Source organism: Nannospalax galili, unplaced genomic scaffold (assembly GCF_000622305.1).
Source record: "Nannospalax galili isolate Female #2095 unplaced genomic scaffold, S.galili_v1.0 scaffold772, whole genome shotgun sequence".
In the NCBI taxonomy this organism is placed as follows: Eukaryota; Metazoa; Chordata; class Mammalia; order Rodentia; family Spalacidae; genus Nannospalax; species Nannospalax galili.
The window spans coordinates 1,667,098-1,681,745 of NW_008332097.1; the positions used below are offsets into that span (position 1 = coordinate 1,667,098).

At 41.5% G+C, this 14,648-nt stretch overlaps 1 protein-coding gene across 13 annotated transcripts in view; it reads right to left on the bottom strand.

Annotated features, from left to right (window-relative positions):
- Nucleotides 1-14,648, bottom strand: part of Limch1 (LIM and calponin homology domains 1) — a 353,723-nt gene that overhangs the window by 3,696 nt on the left and 335,379 nt on the right. For 5 of the 13 annotated variants that reach the window (XM_008827219.2, XM_008827218.3, XM_008827224.3 and 2 more), the window contains 5 exons: nt 14,412-14,536; nt 12,318-12,439; nt 10,889-11,012; nt 7,972-8,080; nt 5,743-5,845 (listed from right to left, as the gene is read on the bottom strand). In XM_008827219.2, the coding sequence (XP_008825441.1) occupies nt 5,743-5,845; nt 7,972-8,080; nt 10,889-11,012; nt 12,318-12,439; nt 14,412-14,536 (583 nt within the window). Of the gene's footprint in view, nt 1-5,742; nt 5,846-7,971; nt 8,081-9,581; nt 9,669-10,888; nt 11,013-12,317; nt 12,440-14,411; nt 14,537-14,648 lie in introns of all 13 variants that reach the window. The other 8 variants (XM_029560687.1, XM_008827215.2, XM_029560689.1 and 5 more) reach the window with 2 other exon arrangements.

Consider the following 14,648-nt stretch of genomic DNA (forward strand, 5'->3'; position numbering starts at 1 on the left):
GGATGAGATAAAGGCTTGAGCCTCCATGCCTGGCCAAAATACAAATTTAAAAATTCATTGTTCAGCTGGGTGTGGTGATGCACACCTGTAATCTCAAAACTTGGGAGACAGGAGGCAGGAGGATCAGAAGTTCAAGGCCAGTCTCAACTATATAGTGACTTTGAGGCCAACGGAGCTACAGAATGAGCTTATCTCAAACCAACAGCAAACCAGACACAAACAAGGGCTGGGGAGATAGCTCAGTTTGATCTTCAGAACCCAGGTAGGAGAAAAAAAAAAGCCTGTGATGGTGATGCATGCTTATAATCTCAGCACTGGGAAGGCAGAAACAGAGTTTTAGGGGTCACTGACCAGGCAGCCTAGCCTACATTCCAGGCCAGTGAGAGACCCTGTCCCGAAAAAAAAGGTGGGCAGTGCCTGAGGAATGACACCCAAGGTCACCTCTGGTTTCCATATGCATTCACACCCACCCACACATGCACCTGCACACACATGAACATGTATGCACAAACTTACAAACACAATTCATCATTTATCTGAAATCCAAACATAAAAAAATTCCTTCAGCATCTTGTATTTTATCTGGGCATGCTATCTAGGAATGATTATGCTTTGTACTTCTCACTGAAACCTTAGGAAGGTTTCTCCTTCGTTCAGGCACTACAGTGGTGATGAGGCAAACATAACATTGGAAAAGACCCCAGGGAGTTTGCACTAAGTGCATTTCAGGAGAGTGAATGACAGAGCAGGACACCATGTACAAAGACAGCCATCCAATGCCTGAGCACAGATGGCATGAGTTAAACATATGATGGCTTGAATCATGACGGGTAATTTGTTCTGTGCGTCCATTCCCATTTACGTAGGAATTTAAAAACTGTTTACACGGCTTTTAGGAATTGCATTTTAATATGCCGTTATGCTCTTTCCTCCAACAGAAGAATCTCATTTAAATGTGACTGGTTCCTTGGAGAAAATGGGATTAAATATTCAGGTTTTATTATTCCCAAACATGAAGTTATTTTGCTTCACTTGGAATACCTCTAATGTAAACCACACTTCCCATCAGTCCATCTCCTCTCTTCTTAACTAACATCAAAGTAAAATTTTATGGAAAAAAAAAGGAAAAATTACTTTTAGCCATCTCCTATGGGAATGAGTTTTCTGAGAATGCCTTCTGTTACAATTGGGAATCTTACTTAACCTCATAACCAAAGTCAATCTTATGTTTTGAGAGCATTTAACACTATCTATTTGATCCACCTTCCTCCTGTATAATCAGTTTTTTAAAATCTAGGTAGTTTTTAGGAAAATAATATAAGCAATCTTACTAGGCCTTGGGTACCTCTTTTAATCAACTTTTTTTTTTTTTAAAAAAAAACAGGGTCTCCTTAGTCTCAGCCCACCTGGAAGTCACTACGTGGACCAGGCTGGCCTGGATCTCAGAGATCCATGCCTACCTCTGCCTCCTGAGGCCTGGAATTAAAGGTATGTGCCACCATGCCTGGCTTCTAATAATCTTTTATAAGCTAAACTAAACAAATAACTTTAATATTTGATTATGTTCCCTGCTTCTCCCTCTTGCCCCTTCCTTGCCCCTGGCCCAGAATAATATGTGTGTGTGGTATGTGTGGGGATGTTGTGAAAATGTCAGCGCTGAAAGAAATGGACATAGGATTCAATGAATTATCCACAGTTTATGTTGCAAATAACAGATGAGATTAGATTGGTACCATCTGTTTGTGGTTGTATGTGCTCTTCTGTAGGGTCAGAAAGAGATAAATCCTTCCCCGATAATATGAGGTTCCTCATTTCTTCCTCATGTCCTGCTGGATTTATTGTTTAAATAATGAGAGGAAACTTGTGGTTGGAAGAGCAGTTTAGAGAGTGCTCAGAAGGGACACTGTGAGAACCAGTGAGATAGATCAGGCTCACTCTTGGTTTCAAACAACTCCAAGAGTCAGGCTGTTTTCATTCAGGTACCACCACACTGTGGCATCTCCCTTCATTCCACTATTTTATTGCATCTGGAGAACATAGTCAATCAAGTATATTTATACTGCTTCAGCCAAATTATTATCTCCTCCACCTACACTGCTGAGTATATTTGTTTCTTAGGACACCAAGAAAAAAATGTGAAGCATTCTTATATATGCTGGTCCTTGTCACAAGTTTGCTTAATTAAAACCAGCCTAAAATGATACATTTATCTGGAAAAATAACCATGGGAGGAGTTAAAAAATTTTTGAAAAAAAAAAAACCTAGAAAGTGTGGCCATTATTATCCAATATTAAAATATATTATGAAGCTACAACAATTGAAACCATTCAGTAATGGAAAACAAGTATGATAATAGTCTTTTGCATGAAAAATAAATCAGAAGGTGGGAGAACCCATGATAACTACAACATGCAGCAAATATAATACCAGGAAAACTTCTTAACTTGTAAGTACTTAAACAGAATGGACAAAGGACAGAGAAGTGCTTATAAAAAATACAGAGAGGGAACATGTGTTAAGATGCTCAAACTCATAATTAAAAAGCACACATCTCCAGGCTAGAGAAATGGTTCAGCTGGTGAAGCTGGAGGATCTGAGTTTGGATCCCAGTACCCACATAAATCCCATGCACATCAGTGCATGTCTGTAACTCTAACATGGAGGAGGGCAGGGAGAGTAGACTCAGCTGGATCCTTGGAGCTCTATGGCCTTAGAATCGGTGAGGAGGTTCAATGTGAGACCCTGCCTCTACACATCTAAGCAAAAATGTTTATCCCCACCTGGTAGAGTGGATTCCTTTTTTCCTAGTGCTAGGGAGAGATCCCAGGTTCTCATGCATACTATGTAAGTGCTGTCTCCTAGAGTTGCACTTCCAGCCCAGAGTGAAACTTTTTTTTTTTTTTAAACTTTTTTGAGACAGGGTTTCCCTATAGTACCAGCTGGCCTTGATCTCATGGAGATCAACTTGCTTCTGCCTTCCAAGTTCTGGTATTAACAGTGTTCCACCACACCTGCCGAGGGTGAAAATATGTAACATGATAATCTGCAGAGAGAGAGAGAGCTGCCAGCAGCAGAGAGGAAGAGAGAGGCACTCTCATTCTATAGGGAGGCTGCACTTTCTTTTAGACGATAATTAGGCAAGGTGTCTGATGCTGTAAACATACCTTTTAATACAGCTTTGCCCCAGCTTTCAGATCTTCATACAGATATATACAAGGACACTCACTTAACAAATAATACTCAGAAACATTTGACAAATTATATTCAAAAGCTAGAAACAACCAAAGTGTCCATCCAGGAGAAAGAATATGGCCAAATTGCCAAGATACTAAGTTGAAACTAGCAGCAACAAAAATTATGGACAGAGCACCATCACCATGTGATCATCACCTTTGTGAAGTAAAGCCCAACACATATCCAGCTAGATACAGATTGAGACATGTGCAAGAGTGTGTGTGATATACAACATCCATTCTGCCCCTGCCCTAAGGAACCATAAGGGATGGCTTTAGAGATTTTCTGTTTTAATTCAGTGTGTTTCTGAGCAATTCCACTTTTCTAACCTTATAGAATTTCCGCTATTTATTAACTTATTCTTTTGAATATTTACAGAGGTACATTTTTGCTTTCTTCTTAGCATTCTTAAAAAACATCCCAAGCTTGACATAGTGGTGCTTGCCTTTAATCCCAGCACTCAGGAGACAGAGGTAGGAAGATCTCTGTGAGATCCAAGACCAGTCTGGTCTACTTAGCAAGTTCCAGCCCAAGCTGGGGCTACAGGGAGACCTCCCCCAAAAAACAATCCAAATAAAATATTATATTTAGAGAAAGGGTAATGTTTCTCTCTTATTTATAGTCTACCTTCCAATAGCTTTCTTTTTACAAAAGATAGTGTCTGTGTGGGTGTTGTACACATGAGTACAGGTGCCTGCAGCAGTTGGCTTCCCCCCTACCATGAGCTGGAGTTACATGTAATTATGAACTGTCTAATGTGGGTGCTGGGAACCAAACTCAGGTCCTCTGCAAGAGCAGTATGCACTCTTAACTGCTGAGCCATCTCTCCAGTCCCCCCAGTAACTTTCCTAAGAATCTAGGGCTCCTGTCTTTAATTGGAATAATACAGTTAATATTTGTAAGCATAACAGAAAAATTTCTAGTCTAGATCCAAAAAGCTAATTTTCAAGAGAAATGACAATGAATCACCAAAATTCCAAAACTCTGGATGTGAAGAGGTCACTGCCAGGCAGAGGTGAGATGAGGTTTGTTGATATCCTTCAAGCACTCTCCTTATGAAGGAAACTCATAACAGAAAAGCCAGCACTTTTGAAATCCTGCAGTCCTCTAGTCTAACAGCACCCTCTTCTGGTTCCACGATTCACATTTGGCTCACTCAGGTTCAGATGAGCATGTGATCATAGACAATGGTAGGGAGAAAATTGAAACCTGGGAGGAAAGGGCTTATTTTCTCTTCCTAAATATTTAAAAACAAAACAAAGAACACCAGGCATGGTGGCGCACACCATTAATACCAACCTTGGGAGGCAGATGGATCTCTGTGAGATCAAGGCCAGCCTGGTCTACATAGCAAGTTCTAGGCTACAGGAAGACCCTGTCTCAAAAAAATACCAAACAAAAAAACCACACAAAATCCCAGTTTAAAAATATGTAATTATATATTGCATATGTAGGTATATATATATTTATGTGCACAATATACTATTTATGCATTTTCTATAAAATACATGGTTTATATTAGTGCCATGTATGATAGAAAAAGTCCAGTTGGCTGACAGCAGTTCTAAGTTGGAACTGTTTGACTTCAAGTTAAATGTTTAGCATAGACCTAAGTAACCTAGATTAGATTAAAATGTTATTTACCACCATTTTGTCAATAGACATATATTCCTCTGAATTAACAATTCACTAAATCTGTAACTATAAAACCATTTGATTCCGATTTTTATTCTTAATCTTCAAGGTTCTAATACTTCACTCACTTTCACAAATGGAGTCTTGAATTTTAGACTTCATCTTTTCAATGTAATTGACAAATTTGCATTAAAAGGTCTCCTGCTGTTCAGGTCTCTCACCACCAAAGGACTCAAGAGCAAACCAGTGGCTAGTTTCAGATGGTCTCAACAGCAGTTGGACAATAGCACCCCCTGTTGGCGTCAAAAGTAAATATGCCCTTTCCTGACTGGAAAACTGAAAAGTTCCCCTAGCAGGCTGCCCAAGGCAGCCAGTATTTAAAATCTTATTGTGTACTAAGATATGTGTGTTGGGAAGTTCCCTGAAAACAAAGCCATGTTACGTAACCAAACTTCTTAATGTAGAGGACTATGATGCTGGGGAATTGGCACTTAATCAAACACTGGAGAATCACCTCCAACTGGAGCTGCCCTCTGCAGACAGGCTTCACCAAGGGCCAGTGTTGCAGACCTTAACCCTTCCTCTGATTCACCAAGATCCCTTTAGTGAGCCCACGCAGTATCTCAAACACAGCCTACAGTTTTTCTCTATGTGCTCATGTACTCCTGGATAAAAGTCATTTATCCACTGGAGCCGGAACTTCCCATAGGATGTAAGCGATGAATAAGAGGTTTTTGCCTTATTTCTTTAATCTCCATCCTAATAGTCCATTCTCCCAGGGTAGGAATGTCATCTGATGGTGGAAAATGTTTGAATTCCTAAACTGAATCCCATGGATGGAGTGCAATCTTCCGAGAGTCTCCCCATACTCACTTCTAGATCGCATGTAGCAGTCAGTACAGTTGAGAAGACCATTGCGAATCCTAACATCTGTCCCACTCACTGCGTCTCCAAGCTGTCCTTTACAAATGCCACACTACAGGGAAGAAAGGACAGAAGCTGTAAGAGGAATAAAGAATGGTGTGTAGACCATGCTGGGTGATTGCTTACTGAATCACACAGCATCACTTCTACCACCTCCAAATTCATTGAGCATCTATTATGGGTTAGATGTTGTATCATGAATCAATTTACATCAAATGTAAAATGTATTTTGAGTATTTTATCTTAACTCCTTGTATGTTACAGAGAAGAACACAGGTTCAGAAGGGCCAGATGATTTGCTCTGTGGTCGCAAAGTTGGTGTATGGCACCGCAGTGAGTCTAGAGCCTGCTTGGCTTTTTTAATGCATAATTTCCCAATAGTGATGAAAGAATCATTTTGGGGGATCTTTTTGAGCCAGGGTCTTCCTGTAGCCCTAGCTGGCCTGGAACTTGCTATGTAGACCAAATTGGCCTTGAACTCACAGAGATCTGCCTGCCTCAGCCTCCCAAGTGCTGTGATTAAAGGTGTGCCACCACGCCTGACAAAAGAACCATTTCTAACAGACTGCATCCTACTGGTTTTAAATAAACACATGATCACTGGATTATCAATTGAAACTTGACTATCAATAATCTTTAAAGGCTTTCCAGCATTGATGACTCACTAGGGAACGGCTATTCCATTGCTTTCTTCCACATTACAGGCAGGATGCCTGGGATAACAAATTCCTGGGATGGAAGTTTCATTAGTTAAAATGAGAAGGGAAGATGGGAAATGTGGGGGGGTGCTTTGCCATTTGTAGCAGAGAGGTGACACTGGGGGTTGGTCTAGGTGCCAGGGTCTTCCAGAGGGCTCAGGACCCAGGCTCTAAGGCTCCCTAGGACAGAAGGACACCAGGCAAATGGTGCCATCTGCATTTGCACTGTGTTTGGTACAATTTGAGAACCACCTCACTGACAGTCTTAGATTAGAGAAAAAACAGGAATTATTTTAAACTCATACAAGTTGACTTCACAGTCGAGGAGAAGCTACCAAGAAGAAAGGGGACAAAGTTCAAGGGGGAGAAAGAGTGCATTAGCAGTACGCAGGGAGAACATGGAGTCTTACACATATGCACGTGTGTGTGTGTGTGTGTGTGCGCATGTGCATGTGTAAGGTGTGTTCATGAGTAGAGAGGATGCCAATATAACGACACAGTGCAACTCATTTACTTTACAATAAGCCTAGTATCACAGGTTAGTGCACCTGCTCTTTAGCGGGAAAGCTGGCATTAGAAACTAGGCATCCTCACTTGCACTCATCCATCTGAAAATATTTATTGAAACCTCTCTATTCTGTTAGGTGAAGCAAAATAGGGAAACACAAAATCTTTACCCTTATGGAGTTTAGTGTTTATTACAGAAGCTGATACTTAACAATGCACAACAACAATAAGAATGCTGAATGGTTGCCTGAGGCCCCATCACAAAAGCAACTGAGTAGCTGGGTGTGGTGGCACAGCCAGTAACCTCAGCACTACAGAGGCTAAAGCAGAAAGATTGCCAGGGGTTTGAGGCCAGCCCGTGCTACATCATGATACTGTGTCTCAAACAGAATGAAAGAAAACAAACACTAAGGAACAGCAACAGCAAAAATGTTAACAGACTTAGGGCAGGGTGGGTGAACAGGGCTACTTCTCAAAGGGAGCTACTGTGCACAGGAGATCATAGACATATTCATACTGAGTACCAAATCCTTAAAACCAGCTATAGTCACTTACTGGGCAGAAAATATACCATTAGATTGAGGACTAAAACCCTTTGACACTGAAATCACAATAGTTTAAGGAGCAGTGAAGATATCATACTCCAAATAAACCCACATGGCCCACGAGCATCGTGGCCTCCCATTCTCGGCTTCCTGATGGAATGCATGCTTTTAGGGACAAGTCAAGAAGTGTTTGGTAAAGACAAATGGCACACATCTGTGTTTTTTTGTTTTTTTGTTTGTTTGTTTCTTTTAACCTAATATCCCATAGGGATTCAGGATGGGAGGCCTTTATCCTAAAGGCTGGACCCACTTGTCTATTCCACTTGGAGAAAAGTTATATGAAGGCCCTTAATGTATAGGGGGGATTTCTCAGCACAGGGCAAGGCCAAAACCATGAAATCCAGCTTAGAAGAGCAGTGTATACATACCCTGAAACACTGGATATGAAAATAGAGATTCAGGGTCTCGATGATCATCGCGGCTCCTTTACCCAACGCCAGCCCACAGGAAGAGCACAGCTTCTTCCCGCTTATTGACCTGGATTTTTAAAATGTACAATAAAATATCAGTTTACAAAATATGTTTTAATCCAAGCCAAGTGTATTATAGGACAAATTAAACACTCGTTTAATTAAAAAATCTCAGTTCAGAATAGTTGGAACACAACACATAATCTCATATAAAAATGGAAACATGGGTTTTAAAACATGCTCAGATCATGAATGAAGTGAGTCACAGAACAGATGAGAGAATGAAGCACAGTCAACTGTAAATCGCCAACTCCATCTATGCTGAACACACAAAGGGCCTATGTGGTGCTGAATCTGCTGTGTGTGCCTGAGGTATTGGTTCCAAGAAGTCTGTGTGACCTTGAAACGAACCACCTTGAGATGATTCAATATATGTATCGTATGTTTTTATGTCTTAAAAAACTCATTAGCTTTATTAAGGTTCCACATGGCTTCAACATTCTTTGCAAAAGATCGGCCTTCTAGAGCATTTTCTTTTACCTATTAAAGAGCTCATCATAATAGACGAGAGCCAGCCCAGGAAGTGGGATCTCTACTTTGTCACCACACTCATGGCAAGCTGTCTAGTTCTCTCTTTGGGTCTCTCTTCTACCTTCAGCAAAAGAGGGCTGGCCAGATCATCTTTCCACTAAAAACAGAACGTGCAATGTGGGTACTTGCTTTCTGTCTATATCACAACCCCTGGGGGCTGAACCTACTTCCTTCCTCCACCTACAGCCCCACGCAATGCCCATCTACAGACTAAACCCAGCAGACTATGCCAAGTGAGAGGGCACAGCCAACCGCCCACCTGCCACCTGAAGGCTGGCTTTCTATGGCCGCCTTCTGCCTTCTCTCTACTAGATCAGCTGGCCATGACACCTGTCTGAAAAACTCTGGGAATTCCATGAGAAATTTAGAAATAAATACACACTGTCATTCATAAGCCACAGAGGAAACAGAAGGGCAGACAGTTTAGAAGAGGGAGAGCTGTCCTCAGCAAACTGCCCTTCTATTGAACAGTGAAATGAAGTTTCTCCATCCATGAATCCTCAGTCATTTGTCTCTGTGGTAGATGGAAACTCGGGCAGTTTTTAAGGATATCACAGGCCAACTAATATCAAGAGCCATCATTAGCCATCTAGGGAGGCTTTAAAGAGGAGGATGACACTTTGTTTCCCAGCCTCTGCCTGGTTCTCTGTAGGAGCCAACAGTCCATTGCCCTACAAGGGCTGAGCATCTTGGAGGCAGAGTAACCCCAGCAACTGTCTGGTAGGTTTTATTATTAGTTTGCAGGTTCCATGCATTGTCATTAAAGCCTGGTAGCCATGACCAGCCAGTATCACACTTGACTTTTTCTCTCCCCAGCCAGTGAATCTGCAGGCACATGGGGGATGTTTTCCTGACTCCTGTCTCTGAGTGTTCAGGGGAAGTGATGTGTCTGGATCACTTGGCAGGCACTGATTTGGCCGAGATTATGCCCAGCAAGTGCTGGACCACACAAAACAGCCTTAGAAAGGCTTGCTGACCTCTTGTACCTGTTTGGTGACTGGCCAGGAGGGGTGGGAGAACAGGGGGACAAGGGCCCAGCCTGGAAGTTCTCTCGAGAGCTTTTCCTATAACATGGTAACAGAGCCCAAAATTATGACAAGTTAACAAAAATCATAATAAAAGATATTTAAATTAAAAAACCAAACCCCAAACTTCTTGACAACCAAATCAAGGACCACAAACACATCTACTAGCATTTTTGTCTTGAGGCAAGGTCTCTCACTAAGGAGCCCAGGCTAGCCTCAAACTTGCCATCCTCTCTCCCCAGCCTTCTAACTGCTAGGCTTATAGCATACGCTCTTATGCTTGGTTTTATATTTTTCTAAAACAAAAATCATAATTCTGTCTAGGAGGAATGCATATGCATTGACTATGTAAAATCAGAACCATCCTGACAGTGCTGATTAGAAAAGAGACTATTTTGGAATTCTCAGTTTAAAATTGCTGAGTTCTCTAAGTTTTTTACCAAGCTGCTTTTGCATGCTGAGTTTGATATAAAAATTATGGGCTCAGTGGGTTGGGAAAGATGAAAAAGGATATGAAAAAAACTATTAAAGATAGCCCGGAAGTTCAGGGCAGATCTTAAAGGAGGTGGTTTTTCAGTACCATGGCATCCACACAGTGGAAGGTGGAGTTCAGATTATTTAACACTCTTTAGGCCATGAGAGATCAGACCAGTGCATGCTGCCAGCACAGCCACACAGGTGCTGGGGTACTTGGGAGCCCTTTGTGGGATTGCATTATCAGTAATAGGCTCTGGCTTTTAAATGTTCATTTGTAAAGAAAGAGTTAGAACATGGAAAAGAACAAAGAAAAGAAAAACAGCAACACGGAAGCAAACTGCAGGGCAGGAATCCCTCCTTGTCTCCTGATTGCTCAGCTGTGAAACTGCTGAGCCCAGGTCACCCTGCCCTCCCCTCTTCGCATGGAGCTTGTTTTCCCTCAAAGTCACATTTTCATCCATGCTTTCAAAGCGTGAACACCACAGTTTGAAAAAAGGGCAGAAATCACTTCAATAACCAATAATAGTAGTAATCACGTGTAAGTGATTTCAGTTTCTATTGATTCTGGTGTCACAGACACGGAACTCGAGAGTGAAAGTTCACTTGCCAGGAAGACTGTCCCAAATCACACATATTTGTTGCCTTGTTGACGAGATTAAGTAAAGACAAGGCACAAAAATGCTGCTGAAATCTTGCCATCTGACACTTTTCTCTCTTCTAAGTCAATACTACTTTTTTTTTTTTTTAAAGGAATCTCACATTCATCTTATTTGGCTACTCACTTCCGCCTTTCACTTGGAGACTCAATTTGATGATTAATGCTTTTATCCAGTGGGAGGGTTTTGGGCTTCACATCTTCTGACATGTGTGCTGGTGGGTTTGATGCTTGCTGATTCTGGGGTGGATCTGAGGTCAAGGAAAGAACATAAATTTTGTGCTCAGCAAAGTTGCTCTGATGCCTAGCAAGACATCTTTACTTTTAGTTAATTAATATTTATTTTTATGTGTATGAGTGTTTTGCCTACATGTATGTAAATGCATCTGTGTGTGCAATGCCCACAGAGGCTAGAAAAAGGTGACAGTCCCCTGGAACTGGAGTTAAGGATGGTTGTTAGCCACTATGTGGGTGCTGGGAACTGAACCCAGGTCTTCTTTAAGAGCAACCAGTGCTCTTAACCACTGTGTTATATTTAGAGCCCCTCTTTATTTAATTAAAAAAATCATTTTAATTTTATGTGTAGGAGTGTTTTGCCTGCATATACTTAAGTGCACCATGAGCATGCAATGCCCGCAGATGTCAGAAGAGGGCATCAGATCCCCGGGAACTAGAGTTACCAATGGTTGTTAGCTTCCATGGGATACTGGGAACTGAACCTGGGTCCTCTGCAAGAGCAGCCAATACTGAGCCACCTCTCCAGTCCCAGACACCTTTCTTTGAAGTGCTAATGCCTACTTTTTTCACAGCAATTTTATATGGGTATGGGCACACAGTGACTGAAGAGGCCAGTGTAGTCCTATTCTGTGAATTAGTTCTAGAAGTAAAGGGGATCTGGAAATAGGCCCTTTTTCTCACTAATTTCTGGTATTATAATAACAAATACTTAAAATATTGACTTCTTGCAAAGTGTGGTGGTACACCTTTAATTCCAGCCCTCCGGAGGCAGAGGCAGGCAGATCTCTGTGAGATCGAGGCCAGCCTGCTCTACATGGTAAATTCCAGGCCAGCTGAAGCTACAAAGAGACACTGTCTCAAAACAAAAACAAACCAGAAAAACCTAAAAAAAAAAACAAAAACAAAAAAAAAAAACAAAAACTTTTTTTTTGGTCTTTTTGAGGGTGGGGGTTGGGATGCACCATGTGCATGTAGAAGCCAAAGGATAACTTGTGGCAGTCATTTCTCTCCTTCCACCATGTGGGTCCTGTGGATGGAACCCTGGTCATCAGGCTTGGTTGGTGGCAAGCACTTTTACATGCTGAACTATCTTACCAAAACCAAATCTCCACTTTTTCAGAACTAAAAATTGTTCAGGTCTCCTTGGGACCCCAATGACATCATGTACAGTCTAGTCACACAGCAGTAGAAGTTTATTCATCATATATTCAGCAGAAGCTAAAAGTCCAGTTTAGAAGTTTCCGATCAGCAGAGGTCAGCTGTCTGGACAGTGGAGGTTTTGAGGTAATTTAAATGTTGAGATTAATCTCTATTCTTACCCTGAGCTAACTGTGGGTTTGTCCCACAGAGTGGGGCCCCAGTTTCTGCCTCTGGCTGCTGGTCCTGATGGGTTTCTTTTGACATGAGGTTCTCAGAGACAGCTGAGGGCCCTTGAGTTAGGCTGTTAAAATAAAGAAACATACTTTAGAACAGAGATAAAAGCAACTGGATCAACCTTGTGGTTCTTATCTCTGAGAATTAACAACTACATTTTTTTAATTAACAACTAGATCAAACTTGTGGTTCTTATCCACAGAATTAACAACTACAATTTAAAACAAGAAATGGGACTATTTATCCTTTTTATTTTAAACTAGATTTTGAACTATTACATAATACTACATATTTTTAGTAGTCACCAGTTTAAAAAAAATCAAGAAATGATCACTTCCGACACCATCCTGTCTACAGAGCTCTTCATGACACCCATTTCAAGGAATGACTGTGTTAACTGGAAGCTTCCAGATCTCTACAAAGGAGGAATTAGTATGGATCAAATAATCATTTGGAAGCTGAGCACAGTGGAATACACCTGTAATCCCAGCACTCAGGATACAGAGGTAGAAGCATCGTGAGTTCAAGGCTAGCCTGGGCTGCATAGAAATATGCTATCTCAAATCAGTTAAGCCACATGGGGTCTTTGTAGCCATTGTTAATTTCCTAGTGGTGTCTGCATGTGAGGCAGGAAGGAAGGAGGGAGAGGAAGGAAACAGAAGAGAAATTTCCGGTGACAATAAGGCCAGCCTGGAGAAGAGCAAATAGCAAAGTACATGCAGTGCCTGTCTGAAGAGCTAGCAAAAACGCACACTCAATGTCTTTTAGGATCATTCACATCTTCCTGACTGGCAGCTTTCATTTCCTATGCTTTGAAGCAGTGTTAGCTGGAAACAGATGTGCTCTTCCAAAGACTGTGTAGTGTCTAGACTTGGCGCTCAGCTCCTGACGACAGTTCACACAGAGCAAAACTTCATTGGGAAAACTTGGCTCCCGGCTAACCTTTCACCTTGGCTAGTCTGACTGATGCCTAGATAGCCTTTCTCATCTTTGGGTCCCTCTGGGATGCTGTGTACACACATACTTGCTAATACTTATTTGGTATCTCAGATCCCAGAGACAAACATCTGTTTCATAAAGAACATGCTATAGCAGAGAATTGTCCCCTCTTGGGCTCTTTTAGATAACCTCCCAGGTTAGGCATGGGTAGCATTGATAAGCCTACCATAACCTGTATCCACTCCAGAGTGCACCAGTGTGCGCTACATTAAGTGATCTAGGGGTTTCTGGCTTCATTTTCCGATTTTCCATAGAACATTAATTGGAGTCCCCATGTGTGAAGTAACTACCCACAACTATTTGACTAATTGATTATTCGATGATTTCCCAAAGTAGACATGCTTACATCACAGAGGACACTAGCAGTCAAGTTCAGGCCCACAGTGGAACCATGGGAGGTGGAACCCCAGGACCTCATTTCAACCTCTGTCCCTCTAACACATTCCCTATTACAAGTAACTGATGCTTAGGTTTTGAGCTTTGAGTTGACAACAAGCTTCTTTGATGAGCTATACTGTTTATTTAAAATATTTCAATTTTTTAATCTTTAAAAATATATGTAATTATATATAATTAGTGAGTATGTATGTGTGTGTATGATCGTGGCAGTGTGTGCATGGAGGTTAGAGAACAACTGCGTGAAGTTGGTAGTCTTTCCATCTTTATGTGGGTTCCAGGTATCAAATTCAGATGGCCAAGATTGAGCAGCAAGTACCTTTACCCACTGAGCCATCCCATTGGCTCTTAAAGTTTTTGAGATAAGGTTTCCTGTATACCCAAAGCTGGCTTCAAATTCATGATTCTCTAGTTTCTGCTTCCCAAGTGCTAGGATTACAGGTATGGGCCACCATGCTTGGCCTTGTCTGTTTAAAAATAAGGCATATTTGAAAATGTAAGGACACTGACATCAGTGCATGTTTAAGCAATGTGCAATGCATTTCTGGAGTGATCATTTCAAAGCAGTGAGGGTTCCTTCCTGGGAGTGAATGGCAGAGCCCAGCTTTGTGAATTCTCCATAACAGTCTGGTATGGACCCATACCTGTCCTCCTCTGGTGGACCACTTTCCCTAGCCTTGAGCAAGAAGTCACTGTCATCCCCCTGGAAAGGTTTCTTCTGTCTTCTCTCTTTTTCTTCATCTTGACAGTTCTTCAAGTCTCTCTTATTCTAATGGAAACAATAAGGATAATTTTGACTATAGTTTTTAAATACACTGGATGACAGTTATACCTGGCCAGGGGATATCTGAACCCCCTCCTCACCTCCCCTTCCTTCCTTT